At 45.2% G+C, this 23641-nt stretch overlaps 1 protein-coding gene across 3 annotated transcripts in view; it reads right to left on the bottom strand.

Annotated features, from left to right (window-relative positions):
• Positions 1-23641, bottom strand: part of ltn1 (listerin E3 ubiquitin protein ligase 1) — a 98694-nt gene that overhangs the window by 10018 nt on the left and 65035 nt on the right. The window contains exons 26-32 of one of the 3 annotated variants that reach the window (XM_045690252.1): positions 22439-22652; positions 21523-21760; positions 19748-19825; positions 11682-11868; positions 6453-6618; positions 5613-5833; positions 1710-1904 (exon numbers count right to left, since the gene is read on the bottom strand). In XM_045690252.1, coding sequence (XP_045546208.1) covers positions 1710-1904; positions 5613-5833; positions 6453-6618; positions 11682-11868; positions 19748-19825; positions 21523-21760; positions 22439-22652 — 1299 coding nt within the window. Of the gene's footprint in view, positions 1-1709; positions 1905-5612; positions 5834-6452; positions 6619-8874; positions 8977-9012; positions 9217-11681; positions 11869-19747; positions 19826-21522; positions 21761-22438; positions 22653-23641 lie in introns of those variants that run through there. The other 2 variants (XM_045690254.1, XM_045690253.1) reach the window with 2 other exon arrangements.

The following is a 23641-nucleotide window of genomic DNA, read 5'->3' as shown; positions in this document are numbered from 1 at the left end:
TCTACTACACCTGTTGTATTCAGCATTTCACTGTAAGGTCTACTACACCTGTTGTATTCAGCATTTCACTGTGAGGTCTACTACACCTGTTGTAGTCAGCATTTCACTGTGAGGTCTACTACACCTGTTGTATTCAGCATTTCACTGTGAGGTCTACTACACCTGTTGTATTCAGCATTTCACTGTGAGGTCTACTACACCTGTTGTATTCAGCATTTCACTGTAAGGTCTACTACACCTGTTGTATTCAGCATTTCACTGTAAGGTCTACTACACCTGTTGTATTCAGCATTTCACTGTAAGGTCTACTACACCTGTTGTATTCAGCATTTCACTGTGAGGTCTACTACACCTGTTGTATTCAGCATTTCACTGTGAGGTCTACTATACCTGTTGTATTCAGCATTTCACTGTATGGTCTACTACACCTGTTGTATTCAGCATTTCACTGTGAGGTCTACTACACCTGTTGTATTCAGCATTTCACTGTGAGGTCTACTACACCTGCTGTATTCAGCATTTCACTGTAAGGTCTACTACACCTGTTGTATTCAGCATTTCACTGTATGGTCTACCTATGCCTGTTGTATTCAGCATTTCACTGTATGGTCTACCTACACCTGTTGTATTCAGCATTTCACTGTAAGGTCTACTACACCTGTTGTATTCAGCATTTCACTGTAAGGTCTACTACACCTGTTGTATTCAGCATTTCACTGTATGGTCTACTACACCTGTTGTATTCAGCATTTCACTGTAAGGTCTACTACACCTGTTGTATTCAGCATTTCACTGTGAGGTCTACTACACCTGCTGTATTCGGCGCACGTGACAAATAAACTTTGATTTGATTCTCTTAAAGGGGTTATGACCAGGGATCAGCCATTATTGACGGCGACCTTGGTGTGTGTGTTACCTGGTGTGTGTGTGTGTTACCTGGCGTGTGTGTGTGTTACCTGGCGTGTGTGTGTGTTACCTGGTGTGTGTGTGTTACCTGGTGTGTGTGTGTGTGTTACCTGGTGTGTGTGTGTGTTACCTGGTGTGTGTGTGTGTTACCTGGCGTGTGTGTGTGTTACCTGGCGTGTGTGTGTGTTACCTGGTGTGTGTGACCTGGTGTGTGTGTGTGTGTGTGTTACCTGGTGTGTGTGTGTGTGTGTGTGTGTGTGTTACCTGGTGTGTGTGTGTGTGTGTGTTACCTGGTGTGTGTGTGTGTGTGTGTTACCTGGTGTGTGTGTGTGTGTGTGTTACCTGGTGTGTGTGTGTGTGTGTGTGTGTGTGTGTGTGTGTGTGTGTGTGTGTGTGTGTGTGTTAACTGGTGTGTGTGTTAACTGGTGTGTGTTAACTGGTGTGTTACCTGGTGTGTGTGTGTGTGTTACCTGGTGTGGGTGTGTGTGTTACCTGGTGTGTGTGTGTGTGTTACCTGGTGTGTGTGTGTGTGTTACCTGGTGTGTGTGTGTGTTACCTGGTGTGTGTGTGTGTTACCTGGTGTGTGTGTGTTACCTGGTGTGTGTGTGTTACCTGGTGTGTGTGTGTGTGTGTGTGTGTGTGTGTGTGTGTGTGTGTGTGTGTGTGTTACCTGGGTGTGTGTGTGTGTGTGTGTTACCTGGTGTGTGTGTGTGTGTGTGTGTGTGTTACCTGGTGTGTGTGTGTGTGTGTGTTACCTGGTGTGTGTGTGTGTGTGTTACCTGGTGTGTGTGTGTGTGTGTTACCTGGTGTGTGAGGTATGTACTGAGCTGTAACATCCAGTTCCTCCACTGTTGAACAGCTACCCCCACCCTCCTTCCGCTCTCCACCGTGATAGAGCCTAGAGGATAGTTCTGTGGCAGCTGGATCACCAGCTCTATGAAGATATCATCCACTGAGTAGGTGGCGATCACCTCCCTCGCTGCCGAACGGGCCTTCACCTAGGAGACGGGGAGAGAGAGAGACGTGATGATATCATCCACTGACGGTCTTTCACCTGGAGAGAGACAAAAAAAAAATAACGATTGCAAACTCAGACTGTGTGAGTTAGACTGTTCTCTCTCTGCTACTGCACGGCAAGCGGTACACTACTCACTCTGTTTAGCACATGGCCTCACATGTGAATCCTTAAAGAGATGGGTGGGACTAAGGGTTTAGAGGTTGTGAACGATACTGAATGTGGTGTAGACAAAGAAGAGCTCTCCAGTAGGTACCAAAACATTCAAAGGTAATTTTCTCAACAGTGGGTTTACAAGTTTATCATCTTTCAAAACAGAATTACTTTCCCCAGTAATGTATATGATATACTGTTTTCTAGCTCTGTCTTTTATCCAATGTTAAAAAACACACATTTCAAATTTTTCTACATAAGACCGAATCGAGCCAGTCGCGGTCACATATAGCAGTAAGAGGGGCAAGGGTTACCTAGCGGTGTAAACGCCCACTCAACCAGGGGTCTTTGCAGCGTTTTGGAGCTGTTTAAAAGGTTGAATACAGGAGATATTTGTGCTGAGGTGAGTTGAAATCACCACACACAATGAGTTTTTAAATCTCTTGGATGTCACTGCTTACAACGTGGACGGGGCAAAAGTCACTAGGCAGCACATCGTGTACGCAATACCACATCTGGCGTGGGTCAGGTCTGGCGTGGGTCAGGTCTGGCGTGGGTCAGGTCTGGCGTGGGTCAGGTCTGGGGGGGGGGGTCTGGTCTGGCGTGGGTCAGGTCTGGCGTGGGTCAGGTCTGGGGGGTCCCAGCGTGGGACACGTCTCGCGTGGGTCCGGGCTGCCAGGGGGCCGTTTCATTTAGTATCCGTTGGGTGTAGGGCGTGATTACATTTCCCCCATAGTATGTTGTACCAAAGTTGACCGAATGAAAGGGAAACGTTAGGACTATAACTACTCTTCCTTGAAGGAGATGAAACATAAAAAAAAAATGTTTAAGTTGAAATGCAATTCTCCCCCCTCTTCACTGAGTTGCTGTTTATTTGATCTGTTGCAAATGTCTTTACAAATATTTTAGAATAATTATAAATCAAACAAAAAGTCAATCCAACGTATTCCAAGACCGATAAAATCTACGGAAACATTTAAAAAGAATGAACAATGTGGTAAATGGTTATACACGTCGATTGACTTTTATACACCTGTTTAATACCCCCCCTGCTCTGTAGATCATCTGTTTAATACCCCCCCTGCTCTGTAGATCACCTGTTTAATACCCCCTGCTCTGTAGATCACCTGTTTAATACCCCCCCGCTCTGTAGATCACCTGTTTAATACCCCCTGCTCTGTAGATCACCTGTTTAATACCCCCTGCTCTGTAGATCACCTGTTTAATACCCCCCCCTGCTCTGTAGATCACCTGTTTAATACCCCCTGCTCTGTAGATCACCTGTTTAATACCCCCCCGCTCTGTAGATCATCTGTTTAATACCCCCCTGCTCTGTAGATCACCTGTTTAATACCCCCCTGCTCTGTAGATCACCTGTTTAATACCCCCCGCTCTGTAGATCACCTGTTTAATACCCCCTGCTCTGTAGATCACCTGTTTAATACCCCCTGCTCTGTAGATCACCTGTTTAATACCCCCCTGCTCTGTAGATCACCTGTTTAATACCCCCCCGCTCTGTAGATCACCTGTTTAATACCCCCCCTGCTCTGTAGATCACCTGTTTAATACCCCCTGCTCTGTAGATCACCTGTTTAATACCCCCCCTGCTCTGTAGATCACCTGTTTAATACCCCCCCTGCTCTGTAGATCACCTGTTTAATACCCCCTGCTCCGCCCGTCCCTGGGCTTGGTGAAGAGCTGTTTTAAATTGCAAGAATGAATTCCGAGCCTCAAACCTATCACCACCTGTTGAAGGCGGGGCTTCTAGGGAGCCGGGGATTTCATTGGCCTTTTCAGGCGTGTGTATCCTTAAGTCGAGAGAGTGTGACTCTCTCCACATTATGTTGTAGCTCGTTTCTCTCCTTCAGGAAACAGTAGTTACAATGCCTTCAGAAAGTATTCATACCCCTTGACTTATTACACAGAGCCATAATTATTTATTGAAAATGATATACTGGGGGGGGGAACCAAATTTACATAAGTATTCGCACCTTTGGCGGCGTTTTACAGCTTTTGTTGTCGTGGGTATGTCAAATCAGCTTTACACATCTGGATTCTTTAATCACGCTCTGTTAAGTTAGATGGGGAGAGGCAGTGAACAGCAATCTTCATGTTTTTCCACAGATTTTCAAATGGGATTCAAGTCTGGGCTTTGGCTTGGCCACTCAAGGACTTTTAACATTCTTGCTCTAAAAGCCATTCCAGCGTTGCTTTGGCTGTATGCTCGGGGTCATTGTCCTGTTGGAATGTAAATCTTCGCCCCCAGTCTAAGGTCGTTCACATCAAGGATTTGCTTCTATTTGACTCCAGTCATTCTTCCCTCTATCCTTACTAGTCTCCCACAGTCCCTGTCGATGAAAATCATCCCCATAGCATGACGCTGCCACCACCAGGCTTCACGGTAGGGATGGTGTTAGATGGGTGATGAGCTGTGCCTGGTTTTCTCCAGACGTAGCGCTTTGCATTCAAGCCAAATAGTTACATTTTTGTCTCATCAGACACACAGAATCTTTTGCCCTAATGATCTGTCTTTCACGTGCCTTTTTTTTCCAAACTCCAGGTGTGCTGTCATGTGCCTTTTTCCTCAGGAGTGGCTTCCGTCTGGCCACTCTCCCATAAAGTCCAGATTGGTGAAGTACTTCAGAGAACTTGTCCTTTTGGCCGGTTCTTCCATCTATAGCTTTCCCTGTGGCTCAGTTGGTAGAGCATTGGTGTTTGCAATGCCAGGGTTGTGGGTTCGATTCCCACGGGGGGGGCCAGTACAAAAGAATTTATGAAATGAAATGTATGCATTCACTACTGTAAGTCGCTCTGGATAAGAGCGTCTGCTAAATGACGTAAATGTAAAATGTAGTTGTGTCAGTGTGGTTATTGGGTTCATGGTCAGGTCACCTCCATGATCAAGGTATTTCTTTCCCCGGTTCCTCAGTTTGGTCAGATGGCTGGGTAGTTCCATATTTTATCAATTTCCCCAATAATGGAGACCACTGTGCTCTTGGAAACTTAAAAAAAAAAAATCCAAATTGTTGTATACCCTTCCCCAGATATATGCCTCATCACAGTTCTATCTCAGAGGATCTACGGGCAGTTCCTTGTGACTTCATGAGATGGTTTCTACTCTGATATGCACCAGGTGTTTCTATATAAATCATGTTCAAACAATTGAATTGGAACTCCTATCAAGGAAGATCAAAGGAAATTAAATGCACCTGGGAGTCCATTTGGAGTGTCATAGTAAAAAGGGGTGTGAATACTTAGGTAAATTAGATATCTGTATTTCATTTTCAATTATCAAACATTTCTCAAAACATGTTTTCATTTTGTTACTACGTGTAGATGGACGAGAAGAAAAAAAACGTACATTTTATCAATTTTGAATTCAGGCAGTAAAAACAAAAATGTGGAATAAGTCAAGGGGTATGAATACTTTCTGAAGGCTCCCTCTACCACACACACACACACACACACACACACACACACACACACACACACACACACACACACACACACACACACACACCCTCCCTGTTCTACTCACCGTCATGCTGTCGAAGGTCTGTGTGCTGGCGTGAACAGAGGAGATCTCCTGAGCAGAGAGGACAGGCGAGACGTATCGTCCTGTGAACTTATCCACCGTGTGGCTAACTCTCTTCTCCTGACTGGTCCACCACAACCTAACCATGGCAGGCAGGTCCTGTACCGCACTGTAGTACACACAACACGCCAGGTGGGAGAGCTCATACTGAATACCGGACGACTCTGTGGAGAGAGACAGAGAGACAGAGACAGAATTAGAGACAGAGAGACAGAGACAGAGCATTAGAGACAGAGAGAGAGGAGACAGAGAGAGAGAGAGAGAGGAGACAGAGAGAGAGGAGACAGAGAGAGAGAGAGAGACAGAGAGAGCATTAGAGACAGAGAGAGGAGACAGATAGAGAGAGAGAGAGAGGAGAGAGAGAGAGAGAGAGAGAGGAGACAGAGACAGAGGAGACAGAATTAGAGACAGAGAGACAGAGAGAGAATTAGAGACAGAGAGAGAGAGGAGACAGAGAGACAGAGCATTAGAGACAGAGAGAGAGAGAAAGCATTAGACAGAGAAGAGACAGAGAGATACAGAGAGACAGCATTAGAGACAGAGAGAGAGAGAGGAGACAGAGAGAGACAGAGAGAAAGCATTAGAGACAGAGAGAGAGAGAGGAGACAGAGAGAGACAGAGAGACAGAGAGAAAGCATTAGAGACAGAGAGAGAGAGAGGAGACAGAGACAGAGACAGAGCATTAGAGACAAACGTGTGTGTGTGTGTGTGTGTGTGTGTGTGTGTGTGTGTGTGTGTGTGTGTGTGTGTGTGTGTGTGTGTGTGTGTGTGTATGCTACTCACTGTTGACGTCCAGAGAGAGGCTCTCTGTGAAGAATGTCTTGGTCTCCTTGGAGACAGGCTCCGCCCCCTGGCCGATGTAGGCGGGGTTTTCAGGCATCAGTCTGAACAGGTGGAGGAGGAGCTTGTGGAGGGACTTCTTTAGATAGAGAGAGTACTGGACACGCAGCTGGAGAGAGAGAGCACACACACAGGTCAGCCTCTTTAGATAGAGAGAGTACTGGACACGCAGCTGGAGAGAGAGGACACAGGTCAACCTCTTTAGATAGAGAGAGTACTGGACACGCAGCTGGAGAGAGAGAGCACACACACAGGTCAGCCTCTTTAGATAGAGAGAGTACTGGACACGCAGCTGGAGAGAGAGGACACACAGGTCAGCCTCTTTAGATAGAGAGAGTACTGGACACGCAGCTGGAGAGAGCGAGGACACACAGGTCAGCCTCTTTAGATAGAGAGAGTACTGGACACGCAGCTGGAGAGAGAGAACACACAGGTCAGCCTCTTTAGATAGAGAGAGTACTGGACACGCAGCTGGAGAGAGAGGACACAGGTCAGCCTCTTTAGATAGAGAGAGTACTGGACACGCAGCTGGAGAGAGAGAACACACAGTTCAGCCTCTTTAGATAGAGAGAGTACTGGACACGCAGCTGGAGAGAGAGGACACAGGTCAACCTCTTTAGATAGAGTACTGGACACGCAGCTGGAGAGAGAGGACACAGGTCAGCCTCTTTAGATAGAGAGAGTACTGGACACGCAGCTGGAGAGAGAGAGGACACACAGGTCAGCCTCTTTAGATAGAGAGAGTACTGGACACGCAGCTGGAGAGAGAGAACACACAGGTCAGCCTCTTTAGATAGAGAGAGTACTGGACACGCAGCTGGAGAGAGAGGACACAGGTCAACCTCTTTAGATAGAGAGAGTACTGGACACGCAGCTGGAGAGAGAGAGAACACACAGGTCAGCCTCTTTAGATAGAGAGAGTACTGGACACGCAGCTGGAGAGAGAGAGGACACAGGTCAACCTCTTTAGATAGAGAGAGTACTGGACACGCAGCTGGAGAGAGAGAGCACACACACAGGTCAGCCTCTTTAGATAGAGAGAGTACTGGACACGCAGCTGGAGAGAGAGAGGACACAGGTCAGCCTCTTTAGATAGAGAGAGTACTGGACACGCAGCTGGAGAGAGAGGACACAGGTCAACCTCTTTAGATAGAGAGAGTACTGGACACGCAGCTGGAGAGAGAGAACACACAGGTCAGCCTCTTTAGATAGAGAGAGTACTGGACACGCAGCTGGAGAGAGAGGACACACAGGTCAGCCTCTTTAGATAGAGAGAGTACTGGACACGCAGCTGGAGAGAGAGGACACACAGGTCAGCCTCTTTAGATAGAGTACTGGACACGCAGCTGGAGAGAGCGAGGACACACAGGTCAGCCTCTTTAGATAGAGAGAGTACTGGACACGCAGCTGGAGAGAGAGAACACACAGGTCAGCCTCTTTAGATAGAGAGAGTACTGGACACGCAGCTGGAGAGAGAGAACACACAGTTCAGCCTCTTTAGATAGAGAGAGTACTGGACACGCAGCTGGAGAGAGAGGACACAGGTCAACCTCTTTAGATAGAGTACTGGACACGCAGCTGGAGAGAGAGGACACAGGTCAGCCTCTTTAGATAGAGTACTGGACACGCAGCTGGAGAGAGAGAGAGAGAACACACAGTTCAGCCTCTTTAGATAGAGAGAGTACTGGACACGCAGCTGGAGAGAGAGAGGACACACAGGTCAGCCTCTTTAGATAGAGAGAGTACTGGACACGCAGCTGGAGAGAGAGAACACACAGGTCAGCCTCTTTAGATAGAGAGAGTACTGGACACGCAGCTGGAGAGAGAGAGAACACACAGGTCAGCCTCTTTAGATAGAGAGAGTACTGGACACGCAGCTGGAGAGAGAGAGAGGACACACAGGTCAGCCTCTTTAGATAGAGAGAGTACTGGACACGCAGCTGGAGAGAGAGAACACACAGGTCAGCCTCTTTAGATAGAGAGAGTACTGGACACGCAGCTGGAGAGAGAGGACACAGGTCAGCCTCTTTAGATAGAGAGAGTACTGGACACGCAGCTGGAGAGAGAGAACACACAGGTCAGCCTCTTTAGATAGAGTACTGGACACGCAGCTGGAGAGAGAGAGAGGACACAGGTCAACCTCTTTAGATAGAGAGAGTACTGGACACGCAGCTGGAGAGAGAGGACACACAGGTCAGCCTCTTTAGATAGAGAGAGTACTGGACACGCAGCTGGAGAGAGAGAGGACACACAGGTCAGCCTCTTTAGATAGAGAGAGTACTGGACACGCAGCTGGAGAGAGAGGACACAGGTCAACCTCTTTAGATAGAGAGAGTACTGGACACGCAGCTGGAGAGAGAGGACACACAGTTCAGCCTCTTTAGATAGAGAGAGTACTGGACACGCAGCTGGAAAGAGAGAACACACAGGTCAGCCTCTTTAGATAGAGAGAGTACTGGACACGCAGCTGGAAAGAGAGAACACACAGGTCAGCCTCTTTAGATAGAGAGAGTACTGGACACGCAGCTGGAGAGAGAGAACACACAGGTCAGCCTCTTTAGATAGAGAGAGTACTGGACACGCAGCTGGAGAGAGAGAGAACACAGGTCAGCCTCTTTAGATAGAGAGAGTACTGGACACGCAGCTGGAGAGAGAGAACACACACACAGGTCAGCCTCTTTAGATAGAGAGAGTACTGGACACGCAGCTGGAGAGAGAGAGAAGAAGGGCCCTGGATCCTCTCCTGCAATGAGCTTTGAGAGGGGAGGGGAGAAACGAGGAAAAAAGACAATTGACAGCGAGTTTAAGTTTTTCCGATTTTCAAGAGGACAAGGTGGAATGATACGACAGTCACACCAGGGTTGCGGTAATGCTACCTATATGTACACATCTACCTCAATTACCCCTGCACATCGACTCATACCCTGAACTGTTTTCATTTACATTTTTAAAGTTTAAAACATAGAGATTGGCCTGTAAATAGAGTCAGCCAAAGTCTGAATACAGTGAGGGTGAAAGACATTAAACAGATAGACCTGTTGGGGAATACTTGGCAACATAGCTGGCTAGCTAGCCTCGCTATGGACTTAGCGGGCTAGCTAGCCTCGCTATGGACTTAGCGGGCTAGCTAGCCTCGCTATGGACTTAGCGGGCTAGCTAGCCTCGCTATGGACTTAGCGGGCTAGCTAGCCTCGCTATGGACTTAGCTGGCTAGCTAGCCTCGCTATGGACTTAGCTGGCTAGCTAGCCTCGCTATGGACTTAGCTGGCTAGCTAGCCTCGCTATGGACTTAGCTGGCTAGCTAGCCTCGCTATGGACTTAGCTGGCTAGCTAGCCTCGCTATGGACTTAGCTGGCTAGCTAGCCTCGCTATGGACTTAGCTGGCTAGCTAGCCTCGCTATGGACTTAGCTGGCTAGCTAGCCTCGCTATGGACTTAGCTGGCTAGCTAGCCTCGCTATGGACTTAGCTGGCTAGCTAGCCTCGCTATGGACTTAGCTGGCTAGCTAGCCTCGCTATGGACTTAGCTGGCTAGCTAGCCTCGCTATAGACTTAGCTGGCTAGATAGCCTCGCTATAGACTTAGCTGGCTAGATAGCCTCGCTATAGACTTAGCTGGCTAGATAGCCTCGCTATAGACTTAGCTGGCTAGATAGCCTCGCTATAGACTTAGCTGGCTAGCTAGCCTCGCTATAGACTTAGCTGGCTAGCTAGCCTCGCTATAGACTTAGCTGGCTAGCTAGCCTCGCTATAGACTTAGCTGGCTAGCTAGCCTCGCTATAGACTTAGCTGGCTAGCTAGCCTCGCTATAGACTTAGCTGGCTAGCTACCTTGAACGGAAATAATAGAAACACCTAACAGCTAAAACATACACACATTTGTTTCCTGTAGAAACAAATGCGCTGCCAAAAACAACAATGTGTATCATAGTGGTAGGACTGCCAGCCGATGAAAACGAGAACCGAATCTCTAAATTGAACCAGCTGATATCGGCAGGCCTAGGCAACGAAAGAGGTCATTGCAGCGGAGAGGATGAGCGAGGTAAAGGTGGTGTGTTCGTCCGTGGAGGAGAAAGTGGCCCTGTAACGGAAGTGTATAGTGAGACTTTGGAATAGACTGTTGAATATGCCAATTGCCAGAATAGAAAGCAAAACATTTTTTCCCCCAATAGGATCTCTCCATAGGGGGAGAGCCTGGGCAACAGAAATGTCTGACCTTTTCCAACCGTCTCACTGTGAACAGTTGTACGGAAACCTAATTAAGGGAGATAGATGCTATTAAAAAAACTGATGACGCAATATGAAAAGAAATGGGTGGAGGAGATGAATCATAAACCCAAATTGAGAACCTTTTGTTTGATTAAGGGTGACAGACCACCAGATATACCCTGGTATTATGTAGCCATGAGGAGACAGACCACCAGATATACCCTGGTATTATGTAGCCATGAGGAGACAGACCACCAGATATACCCTGGTATTATGTAGCCATGAGGAGACAGACCACCAGATATACCCTGGTATTATGTAGCCATGAGGAGACAGACCACCAGATATACCCTGGTATTATGTAGTCATGAGGAGACAGACCACCAGATATACCCTGGTATTATGTAGCCATGAGGAGACAGACCACCAGATATACCCTGGTATTATGTAGCCATGAGGAGACAGACCACCAGATATACCCTGGTATTATGTAGCTGAGGAGACAGACCACCAGATATACCCTGGTATTATGTAGCCATGGTGGTATTTTCCATGAGGAGACAGACCACCAGATATACCCTGGTATTATGTAGCGAGCCATGAGGAGACAGACCACCAGATATACCCTGGTATTATGTGTTCATGAGGAGACAGTTAAATGTCCGTTGTGTGTATTTCCATTTGTGGAATGTTTAGACAAAGCCTAGAATAAAAGAAAAAGGAAGACCGATAATTAACATGTAAATGAATGAACCTCCTACACAGCAAATGGTACGTGTGTATAAGCACTGATTTATGTATCACTCTTTATGCGGTCCGCACTGCACAGAACACCAGAATAATTACTTCTGAATTATTGTAATGTTTGTTTATGTGTAAATTAATCCCTAAGGGATGGGTTACCGACTACGTCCGTCCGTCCGTCCGTCAGTCAGTCAGTCACTCAGTCAGTCAGCTGTAGACTTACGTGGGAGGGAGATGCCTTGAAGAAGGAGAGCAATAGTTTCCAGGCCAGCAGGTACGCCAGGATACAGGAGTATTCCACAGAGAGAGGTTGAACCACTGCAAACTCTCCTACGCAAACTCCTGCCATGATGCTCTCACACAACTCCTCACACGTAGAGAGGAGGGTCATCAGAGCTGCCGGGGGAGACCTACACACACACACAAAGATATCTGAGCAAATAAGGCCTGGGGATTTTGGTGTAAATAGCTCCCATCTAAGGTCTGTTCTTAGGTCAAGAGGCAAAGCCATGGGAAAAGGCCCTTAACGAGGGAGTTATCACACCAGAATTCCCCAGGTTTTTCCAGACAGACTGGTCGTTAATTCTATTGTCATGTTTTGACCCAGTTGTTCATTCTATTCCTTCCCACGTTGCTGTGCTAAACAAAAACACTGGCAGCTATCAGAAGTTCAATGATGACGAGAGACAGGAACTACAGCAAATAATGATTTAATAAATCATTTATTAAAATGACGCAAAAACCAGCTGATTGTTGATTCAATAGGATCGTTATGATGGAAATTGAACCGTTAACTTCTCCTTTGCCAGCTACAACAAAAACAACTAAATCACATCAGACATCACGCAGCTGAAATGACAGCAAACTACGGGCCTTTATTTGTTTTACCTTAGTTTGTATTGCCATTTATTTGGATGTATCCATTATAATGGATTCATGATCATAAATTAATATGCCTGGATCAGAGAAGCTTTCAGTCTCATCACGTTCATTATCCACGGCACCGTGGAGATCACAACAAATTAAAACGAACATGTTGCACAGGTCTGATAGGCACACAGAGGCTGATATTAACCCCCACTGTACCAAACTAAATGCTAGGCTGATATTAACCCCCACTGTACCAAACTAAATGCTGATATTAACCCCCTCTGTACCAAACTAAATGCTTATATTAACCCCCACTGTACCAAACTAAATGCTGATATTAACCCCCACTGTACCAAACTAAATGCTAGGCTGATATTAACCCCCACTGTACCAAACTAAATGCTGATATTAACCCCCACTGTACCAAACTAAATGCTGATATTAACCCCCTCTGTACCAAACTAAATGCTTATATTAACCCCCGCTGTACCAAACTAAATGCTTATATTAACCCCCGCTGTACCAAACTAAATGCTTATATTAACCCCCGCTGTACCAAACTAAATGCTAGGTTTATATTAACCCCCACTGTACCAAACTAAATGCTAGGCTGATATTAACCCCCTCTGTACCAAACTAAATGCTGATATTAACCCCCTCTGTACCAAACTAAATGCTTATATTAACCCCCGCTGTACCAAACTAAATGCTAGGTTTATATTAACCCCCGCTGTACCAAACTAAATGCTAGGCTGATATTAACCCCCGCTGTACCAAACTAAATGCTAGGCTGATATTAACCCCCTCTGTACCAAACTAAATGCTGATATTAACCCCCTCTGTACCAAACTAAATGCTTATATTAACCCCCGCTGTACCAAACTAAATGCTAGGTTTATATTAACCCCCACTGTACCAAACTAAATGCTTATATTAACCCCCGCTGTACCAAACTAAATGCTAGGCTGATATTAACCCCCGCTGTACCAAACTAAATGCTAGGCTGATATTAACCCCCGCTGTACCAAACTAAATGCTAGGCTGATATTAACCCACTCTGTACCAAACTAAATGCTAGGCTGATATTAACCCCCGCTGTACCAAACTAAATGCTTATATTAACCCCCGCTGTACCAAACTAAATGCTAGGCTGATATTAACCCCCTCTGTACCAAACTAAATGCTTATATTAACCCCCGCTGTACCAAACTAAATGCTAGGCTGATATTAACCCCCGCTGTACCAAACTAAATGCTAGGCTGATATTAACCCCCGCTGTACCAAACTAAATGCTAGGTTTATATTAACCCCCACTGTACCAAACTAAATGCTAGGCTTATATTAACCCCCTCTGTACCAAACTAAATGCTAGGCTGATATTAACCCCCGCTGTACCAAAATAAATGCTAGGTTTATATTAACCCCCACTGTACCAAACTAAATGCTAGGTTTATATTAACCCCCTCTGTACCAAACTAAATGCTAGGTTTATATTAACCCCCGCTGTACCAAACTAAATGATAGGTTTATATTAACCCCCGCTATACCAAACCAAATGCTAGGCTTATATTAACCCCCACTGTACCAAACTAAATGCTAGGTTTATATTAACCCCCACTGTACCAAACTAAATGCTAGGCTGATATTAACCCCCGCTGTACCAAACTAAATGCTAGGCTGATATTAACCCCCTCTGTACCAAACTAAATGCTAGGCTGATATTATCCCCCGCTGTACCAAACTAAATGCTAGGCTGATATTAACCCCCGCTGTACCAAACTAAATGCTAGGCTGATATTAACCCCCACTGTACCAAACTAAATGCTGATATTAACCCCCTCTGTACCAAACTAAATGCTAGGCTGATATTAACCCCCGCTGTACCAAACTAAATGCTAGGCTGATATTAACCCCCGCTGTACCAAACTAAATGCTTATATTAACCCCCGCTGTACCAAACTAAATGCTAGGCTGATATTAACCCCCTCTGTACCAAACTAAATGCTTATATTAACCCCCTCTGTACCAAACTAAATGCTTATATTAACCCCCGCTGTACCAAACTAAATGCTAGGCTTATATTAACCCCCACTGTACCAAACTAAATGCTAGGCTTATATTAACCCCCTCTGTACCAAACTAAATGCTAGGTTTATATTAACCCCCGCTGTACCAAACTAAATGCTAGGCTTATATTACCACCCTCTGTACCAAACTAAATGCTAGGTTTATATTAACCCCCTCTGTACCAAACTAAATGCTTATATTACCAAACTAAATGCCAGGCTTATATTAACCCCCGCTGTACCAAACTAAATGCTTATATTAACCCCCACTGTACCAAACTAAATGCTAGGTTTATATTAACCCCCGCTGTACCAAAACTAAATGCAAGGCTTATATTAACCCCCGCTGTACCAAACTAAATGCCAGGCTTATATTAACCCCCACTGTACCAAACTAAATACTAGGTTTATATTAACCCCCTCTGTACCAAACTAAATGCTAGGCTTATATTAACCCCCTCTGTACCAAACTAAATGCTAGGTTTATATTAACCCCCTCTGTACCAAACTAAATGCTAGGTTTATATTAACCCCCGCTGTACCAAACTAAATGCTAGGTTTATATTAACCCCCGCTGTACCAAACTAAATGCTAGGAGAGCTAATAAGTTAAGCTGTCGGGGAGGTTATGAATTCCTGGCTGGAACGTGGTTGAAATTTAAATAGGCATAAACTTTGAAATAGCCCAAACTCACCGTTTATAAACACTACTGATGCACAAACCGATACAAATATACACACACCGATTTAAATATACACACACATCGTTTAGAAACATACAGTGCCTTAAGAAAGTATTCACACCCCCCCCCTTGACCTTTTCCACATTTTGTTGTGTTACAGCCTGAATTTAAAATGATTTAAATTTAGATTTTTTTTTTGTGTCACTGGCTTATAACACAATAAGAAGTTAACATGATTTTTGAATTTATACCTTATTTCTATACCCCACACTCAAAATGATCTGCAGGTCCCTCAGTCAAAGACCAGGTAGGTTTTCCAATGTCTCGCAAAGACGGGCACCGATTGGTAGATTTTTTATAAATGTTTTAATAAACCTTTATTTTAACTCGGCAAGTCAGTTAAGAACAAATTCTTATTTACAATGACGGCCTACCGGGGAACAGTGGGTTAACTTCCTGGTTCAGGGACAGAAGGGCAGATTTTTACCTTGTCAGCCCGGGGATTCGATCTAGAAACCTTTCGTGTTACTGGCTACCTGCCGCCCCGTAGATGGTTAAAAATAAAAGAAGCAGAGATTGAATATCCCTTTGAGCATGGTGAAGTTATTAATTACACTTTGGGTGGTGTATCAATACACCCAGTCACTACAAAGATACAGGCGTCCTTCCTAACTCAGTTGCCGGAGAGGAAGGAAACCAGTTGCCAGCAGTAAAAGATAACTTAATAGAAAATGACTCATGCAAACGTTACCCACTAAAATACTACTTGAGTAAAAGTCCAAAATATTTGGTTTTAAATACACATAGGTATCAAAAGTAAATGTAATTGCTAAAATATACTTAAGTATCAAATATAAATTATTAAAAATTCCTTATATTAAGCAAACCAGATGGGACCATTTTCTAGTTTTTGTTATTTACGGATAGCCAGGTGAATCATGAATCTCAGTTACATTTACATTTTAGTCATTTAGCAGACGCTCTTATCCAGAGCGACTTACAGTAGTGATTGCATACATTTCATTTCATGCATTTTTTTGTTGTTGTACTGGCCCCCCGTGGGAATCGAACCCACAACCCTGGCATTGCAAACACCATGCTGGCGTTGCAAACACCATGCTCTACCAACTGAGCCACAGGGAAGACATTACATTACACATGACTTTAAATTCGACAAGAGTCATTGGACGAAGGCGTCTTCTATACGGGGGAGAAGAGTCCCGACGCTCTTCTCTGAACATTAACACGTGCCGCTTGCGGTATAGTTCTGGAAGCATAAGGAACTTATCCTTTCATGTCAGCGAGAAAATAAAAAGTCAAAAAGCAAAAAAATATTAAAATTGATACACACCTTTTATAGGGTTAGTGTTCCCACACGGCCATAACTCCATGTCACAGCGCTTGTTTACAGAAGACCGAGGTGGCCACCTGTGCTAATTAGCTATCTAGCATGCTCTGAGAACGCCTGTGTGTAAGCTAAAATGGGGCCTCCAGAGTGGCACATCGGTCTAAGGCACTGCATCTCAGTGCTAGAGGGCGTCAATACAGACACCCTGGTTCGATTCCAGGCTGTATCACAACCCAGCCGTGATTGGGAGTCCCATATGGCGGCACACAATTGGCCCAGCGTCGTCCGGGTTTGGCAGAGGGTAGGCCGTTCATTGTAAATAAGAATTTGTTCTTAACTGACTTGCCTAGTTAAATTAAAGGTTAAATTAAAAAATTGTAAAATAGTGTAGTTTGTCAATTGGAGGCACACAAGTGTTTATTATTTGAAGGATTCTTTCTCACTGACAGAAAAAGACAAAAAGCATATCAGCATATGTTTAGAAGAAGAAAAAAAATGTTTAGAAAGGGATGATTATTGATGTTTATAAACGTTAGAACACAGCATGGGAATTGTAGTTTACCCGGAGCCAAATGTGGGTGAATGTAGCGGCTGAAACCGCGACACACGAAAAAGAAGGGCTTTCAAGAGCTACTATCTAGTATTCTCCGAACAAAATGTGTAATTCGAAGAAGTAGTAGAGGAATGCATCGTTTTCGTTAGATGGAGGCACCCATAGCTGCCCCAGTCAGTTTATATTTTTTATCTTTCTCGCTGATAAAAAGGTGCCATATGTTTAGAAAGCCTTAGTGATGATTATTGAAGTTTCGAAATGTTAAAGCGTTGAGATTGAAGTTCACATGAGGTAGTCGTGAGTGAAGTTAATTGGCGGAAAACTGTAGGGAGAAGGCAGAATACCACCTAGAGAGTTAGCTAGGGGCACACGCCAACATCATTTACAAACCAAGCATGTGTGTTTAGTGAGTCCGCCAGATCAGAGGCAGTAGGGATGTTCTCTTGATAACCGCGTAAATTGGACCATTTTCCTGTCCTCCTAAGCATACGAATACTTTTGGGTGTCAAGAGAAAAAAATATTGTCTTCAAAAGTACAATATTTTTATTAGGAATGTAGTGAAGTAAAAGTTAAAATTGTAAAAAAAATATATATATATAAATAAATACCACTGGTTTTAACACCACTGGTTTCCGGAGAGGAAGGAAACCGCTCAGGGATTTCACCATGAGGCCAACGGTGACCGTTAAAACAGCTACAGAGTTTAACGGCTGTGATAGGGAGAAAACTGAGGATGGATCAGCAACATGGTAGCTACTCCACAATACTAACCTAAATGACAGAATAAAAAAAATATTCCAAAACATGTATCCTGTTTGCAACAAGTCACACAGCTGTAGTCGCTGCAAAAAGTGCTTCTACATAAGTATTGACTCAGGGGTGTGAATACTTATGTAAAATTAGATATCTGTATTTCATTTTCAATAAATTCACACACAAAAAAAACCCAACTGTTTTCACTGTCATTATGGGGTATTGTGTGCAGATGGGTAAGAATACATATTTTTTCATCCATTTTGAATTCAGGCTGTAACACAACAAAATGTGGAATAAGTCAAGGGGTATGAATACTTTCTGAAGGCTCTGCACATAGCGTATTCGGGAAAGTATTCAGACCTCTTGACTTTTTCCACATTTAGTTACGTTACAGCCTTATTCTAAAATGTATTTTTTTTTTTATCCTTATCAGTCTATACACAATACCCCATAATGACATCACAATACCCCATAATGACATCACAATAACCCATAATGACATCACAATACCCCATAATGACAAAACGAAAACAGGTTTTTAGAAATTTTAGCAAACGTATTAAAAGTAAAAACCAAAAATACCTTATTTACATAAGTATTCAGACCCTTTGCTATGAGACTCTAAATTGAGCTCAGGTGCATCCTGTTTCCATTGATCATCCTTGAGATGTTTCTACAACAGGATTGGAGTCCACCTGTGGTCAATTCAATTGATTGGACATGATTTGGAAAGGCACACACCTGTCTGTATAAGGTCCCACAGTTGACAGTGCATGTCAAAGCAACAACCAAGCCATGAGGTCAAAGGAATTGTCCGTAGAGCTCCGAGACAGGATTGTGTCGAGGCACAGATCTGGGGAAGGGTACCAAAAAATGTCTGCAGCATTGAAGGTCCCCAAGAACACAGTGGCCTCCATCATTCTTACATGGAAGAAGTTTGGAACCACCAAGACTCTTCCTAGAGCTGGACGCCCGGCCAAACTGAGCAATCGGGGGAGGGGAGGTGACCATGAACCCAATGGCCACTTTGACAGAGCTCTAGAGTTCCTCTGTGGAGATGTGAGAACCTTACAGAAGGACAACCATCTCTGCAGCACTCCACCAATCAGGCCTTTATGGTAGAGTGGCCAGACGGAAGCCACTCCTCAGTAAAAGGCACATGACAGCCCACTTGGAGTTTGACAAAAGGCACCTAAAGGACTCAGACCATGAGAAACAAGATTCTCTGGTCTAATGAAACCAAGGTTAAACTCTTTGGCCTGAATGCCAAGCGTCACGTCTGGAGGAAACCTGGCACCATCCCTATGGTGAGGCATGGTGGTGGCAGCATCATGCGTGGGGATGTTTTTCAGCTGCAGCGACTGGGAGACTAGTCAGGATCGAGGGAAAGATGAACGGCGCAATGTACAGAAAGATCCTTGATGAAAACCTGCTCCAGAGCACTCAGGACCTCAGACTGGGTCGAAGGTTCATCTAAAAACCTGTTTTTGCTTTGTCATTATGGGGTATTGTGATGTCATTATGGGGTATTGTGATGTCATTATGGGGTATTGTGATGTCATTATGGGGTATTGTGTGTAGATTGATGAGGGAAAAAAACAATTGAATCAATTTTAGAATAAGGCTGTAAGGCTGTAACATAAATGTGGAAAAAGTCAAAGGGTCTGAATACTTTCCGAATGCCGCTGTAGATAAGCTAGCCTATTAGCCACATTATGACTGACTTGTGATCATTGCCCTAGCTAGTTTGACAATATTTCTTGGACCAAAAATAAATGTTTTGGCATTGAACTGTATCCATCTATTCTGACAACAATGCCTTAGTGTACGTCTTGGAAGGTTGAATCGAAAAGAACCTCATTTTTCAAAACCTCCTATGAAGATGGTTTTGTAGCATAACCTGGTAATTTGATATTTTGGAGCTGATATTATGATCGTCTGTAAAAGTAGTTAAAATGCTGTGATTTCCATAGAGAAACACTCCACGAATCGCCTCAGGGCTGATATACTCACAGACACGGTTCCTCTCCATCGTCCTCTGGCTTGGTGTCGTCTCCTTCTCCATCACACTCTGGGAGAGTAGGCATTACCCTGGGAGGGAGGGAGACAGACAGACAGACAAGACAGACAAGACAGACAGACAGACAGACAGACAGACAGACAGACAGACAGACAGACAGACAGACAGACAGACAGACAGACAGACAGACAGACAGACAGACAGACAGACAGACAGACAGGTCAGGCTCCTTGACACCGAAACAACAAGTGAGCTCAGGAGGCTTGTCGTATGGGTAGGTATTCATGTACCATGCCAGAGTTGTCAACAAGTTCGAACAAACATGTTCCGTGGCAGTGAACACACAGACAGACACTTGTAATACATTGATTTGTTCTCTCTCGTACATGTCTAGTATGTGGTAGACAGTATGTGGTAGACAGTATGTGGTAGACAGTGAGTTATAATCTTACTTGTCTAGTATGTGGTAGAAAGTATGTGGTAGACAGTATGTGGTAGACAGTGAGTTATAATCGTACTTGTCTAGTATGTGGTAGACAGTATGTGGTAGACAGTATGTGGTAGACAGTATGTGGTAGCCAGTATGTGGTAGACAGTGAGTTATAATCGTACTTGTCCAGTATGTGGTAGACAGTATGTGGTAGACAGTGAATCGTACTTGTCCAGTATGTGGTAGACAGTATGTGGTAGACAGTGAGTTATAATCTTACTTGTCTACTATGTGGTAGACAGTATGTGGTAGACAGTGAGTTATAATCTTACTTGTCTAGTATGTGGTAGACAGTATGTGGTAGACAGTATGTGGTAGACAGTATGTGGTAGACAGTGAGTTATAATCTTACTTGTCCAGTATGTGGTAGACAGTATGTGGTAGACAGTATGTGGTAGACAGTGAGTTATAATCGTACTTGTCTAGTATGTGGTAGACAGTATGTGGTAGCCAGTATGTGGTAGCCAGTATGTGGTAGACAGTGAGTTATAATCGTACTTGTCCAGTATGTGGTAGACAGTATGTGGTAGACAGTATGTGGTAGACAGTGAGTTATAGTCGTACTTGTCTAGTATGTGGTAGACAGTATGTGGTAGACAGTATGTGGTAGACAGTGAGTTATAATCGTACTTGTCCAGTATGTGGTAGACAGTATGTGGTAGACAGTATGTGGTAGACAGTGAGTTATAATCTTACTTGTCTAGTATGTGGTAGACAGTATGTGGTAGACAGTATGTGGTAGACAGTGAGTTATAATCTTACTTGTCTAGTATGTGGTAGACAGTATGTGGTAGACAGTATGTGGTAGACAGTGAGTTATAATCTTACTTGTCCAGTATGTGGTAGACAGTATGTGGTAGACAGTATGTGGTAGACAGTGAATCGTACTTGTCCAGTATGTGGTAGACAGTATGTGGTAGACAGTGAGTTATAATCTTACTTGTCCAGTATGTGGTAGACAGTATGTGGTAGACTGAGTTATAATCATACTTGTCCAGTATGTGGTAGACAGTATGTGGTAGCCAGTATGTGGTAGACAGTGAGTTATAGTCGTACTTGTCCAGTATGTGGTAGACAGTATGTGGTAGACAGTGAGTTATAATCGTACTTGTCCAGTATGTGGTAGACAGTATGTGGTAGACAGTGAGTTATAATCGTACTTGTCCAGTATGTGGTAGCCAGTATGTGGTAGACAGTATGTGGTAGACAGTATGTGGTAGACAGTGAGTTATAGTCGTACTTGTCCAGTATGTGGTAGATAGTGAGTTATAATCGTACTTGTCCAGTATGTGGTAGACAGTGAGTTGCAGCGGTCTGGCTTTGAACAGCAGCAAAGGAGTTAGTGTGTTGAGTAGGGTCTGCAGTGCCTCAGGTAGGCTCGTCTTCTGGTCTGCCACGAACCGCGCTGGCAAGGAATTATGGGTAAGCTGCTGCAGCGGGACGTAGGTCAGAGCCATGCCCACAGACCGCAGGACAGCCAATGGGAACAGTGGATCGTCTGGCTCCTTGAAGGCCTCTACAGGAAGAGGAGAAAGGACAAGGGTTTAAAATTAGACCAAAAAATGTTTTGTAGGAAACCTCACCTTGAGGGTTACTAACACCCCCCATACACACCCTGACCCCCCCCCATACACACCCTGACCCCCCCATACACACCCTGACCCCCCCCATACACACCCTGACCCCCCCCATACACACCCTGACCCCCCCATACACACCCTGACCCCCCCATACACACCCTGACCCCCCCATACACACCCTGACCCCCCCCATACACACCCTGACCCCCCATACACACCCTGACCCCCCCCATACACACCCTGACCCCCCCATACACACCCTGACCCCCCCATACACACCCTGACCCCCCCATACACACCCTGACCCCCCCCATACACACCCTGACCCCCCCATACACACCCTGACCCCCCATACACACCCTGACCCCCCCATACACACCCTGACCCCCCCCATACACACCCTGACCCCCCACCACCCCCATACACACCCTGACCCCCCCACCACCCCATACACACCCTGACCCCCCACCACCCCATACACACCCTGACCCCCCATACACACCCTGACCCCCCCATACACACCCTGACCCCCCCCATACACACCCTGACCCCCCATACACACCCTGACCTACACACCCTGACCCCCCCCCACACCCTGACCCCCCCATCCCTACCAGTGATTTTGCCAGGCAGGGGCAGCATCAGGCTGTATATTCCCTCTATGAAGAAGGCGTTCCACTCTGCGGTCAGCTCTGAGGGCAGTAGGTCATCCACACCAGGCGGGGGCGCTGTGAAGAACTGGTTCAGCTGCACGATCAGCTCACAGGTCTCACACACCAACAACTGCACCCAGGGGTTCCACAGACACCCCACATTATCACTAGTAGTCTGGGGGGAGGGAGAGAGGGAGAGAGAGACACAGAGACAGAGACAGAGACAGAGAGAGACAGAGAGAGAGACAGAGAGAGAGAGAGACAGAGAGAGAGAGAGAGAGAGACAGAGAGAGAGAGAGACAGAGAGAGAGAGAGAGAGACAGAGAGAGAGACAGAGAGAGAGAGAGAGAGAGAGAGAGGGAGAGAGAGAGAGAGACAGAGACAGAGACAGAGACAGAGAGAGAGGCAGAGAGAGAGAGAGAGAGAGAGAGAGAGAGAGAGAGAGAGGGTGTAAAATGAACCTTGGTGTGATGCTCACATCCACTATAAGGCCTTGGTGCTACGGATCAGGAAGAGGAACTGCCCCTCCCTATCTGGAGATGAATGTACTGACTATGACTGGTCCACCTAGCTATCTGGAGATGAATGTACTGACTATGACTGGTCCATCTAGCTATCTGGAGATGAATGTACTGACTATGACTGGTCCACCTAGCTATCTGGAGATGGACGACTATGACTGGTCCACCTAGCTATCTGGAGATGAATGACTGACTATGACGGTCATCTAGCTATCTGGAGATGAATGGACTGACTATGACTGGTCCACCTAGCTATCTGAATGAATGACTGACATGACTGGTCCACCTAGCTATCTGGAGATGAATGGACTGACTATGACTGGTCCACCTAGCTATCTGGAGATGAATGGACTGACTATGATGGTCCACTAGCTATCTGGAGATGAATGGACTGACTATGACTGGTCCACCTAGCTATCTGGAGATGAATGGACTGACTATGACTGGTCCACCTAGCTATCTGGAGATGAATGGACTGACTATGACTGGTCCACCTAGCTATCTGGAGATGAATGGACTGACTATGACTGGTCCACCTAGCTATCTGGAGATGAATGTACTGACTATGACTGGTCCACCTAGCTATCTGGAGATGAATGTACTGACTATGACTGGTCCACCTAGCTATCTGGAGATTAATGTA

Source organism: Salmo salar, chromosome ssa11, assembly GCF_905237065.1.
Source record: "Salmo salar chromosome ssa11, Ssal_v3.1, whole genome shotgun sequence".
NCBI classification, from domain to species: Eukaryota; Metazoa; Chordata; class Actinopteri; order Salmoniformes; family Salmonidae; genus Salmo; species Salmo salar.
This window is presented reverse-complemented; position numbering and strand designations above follow the sequence as displayed.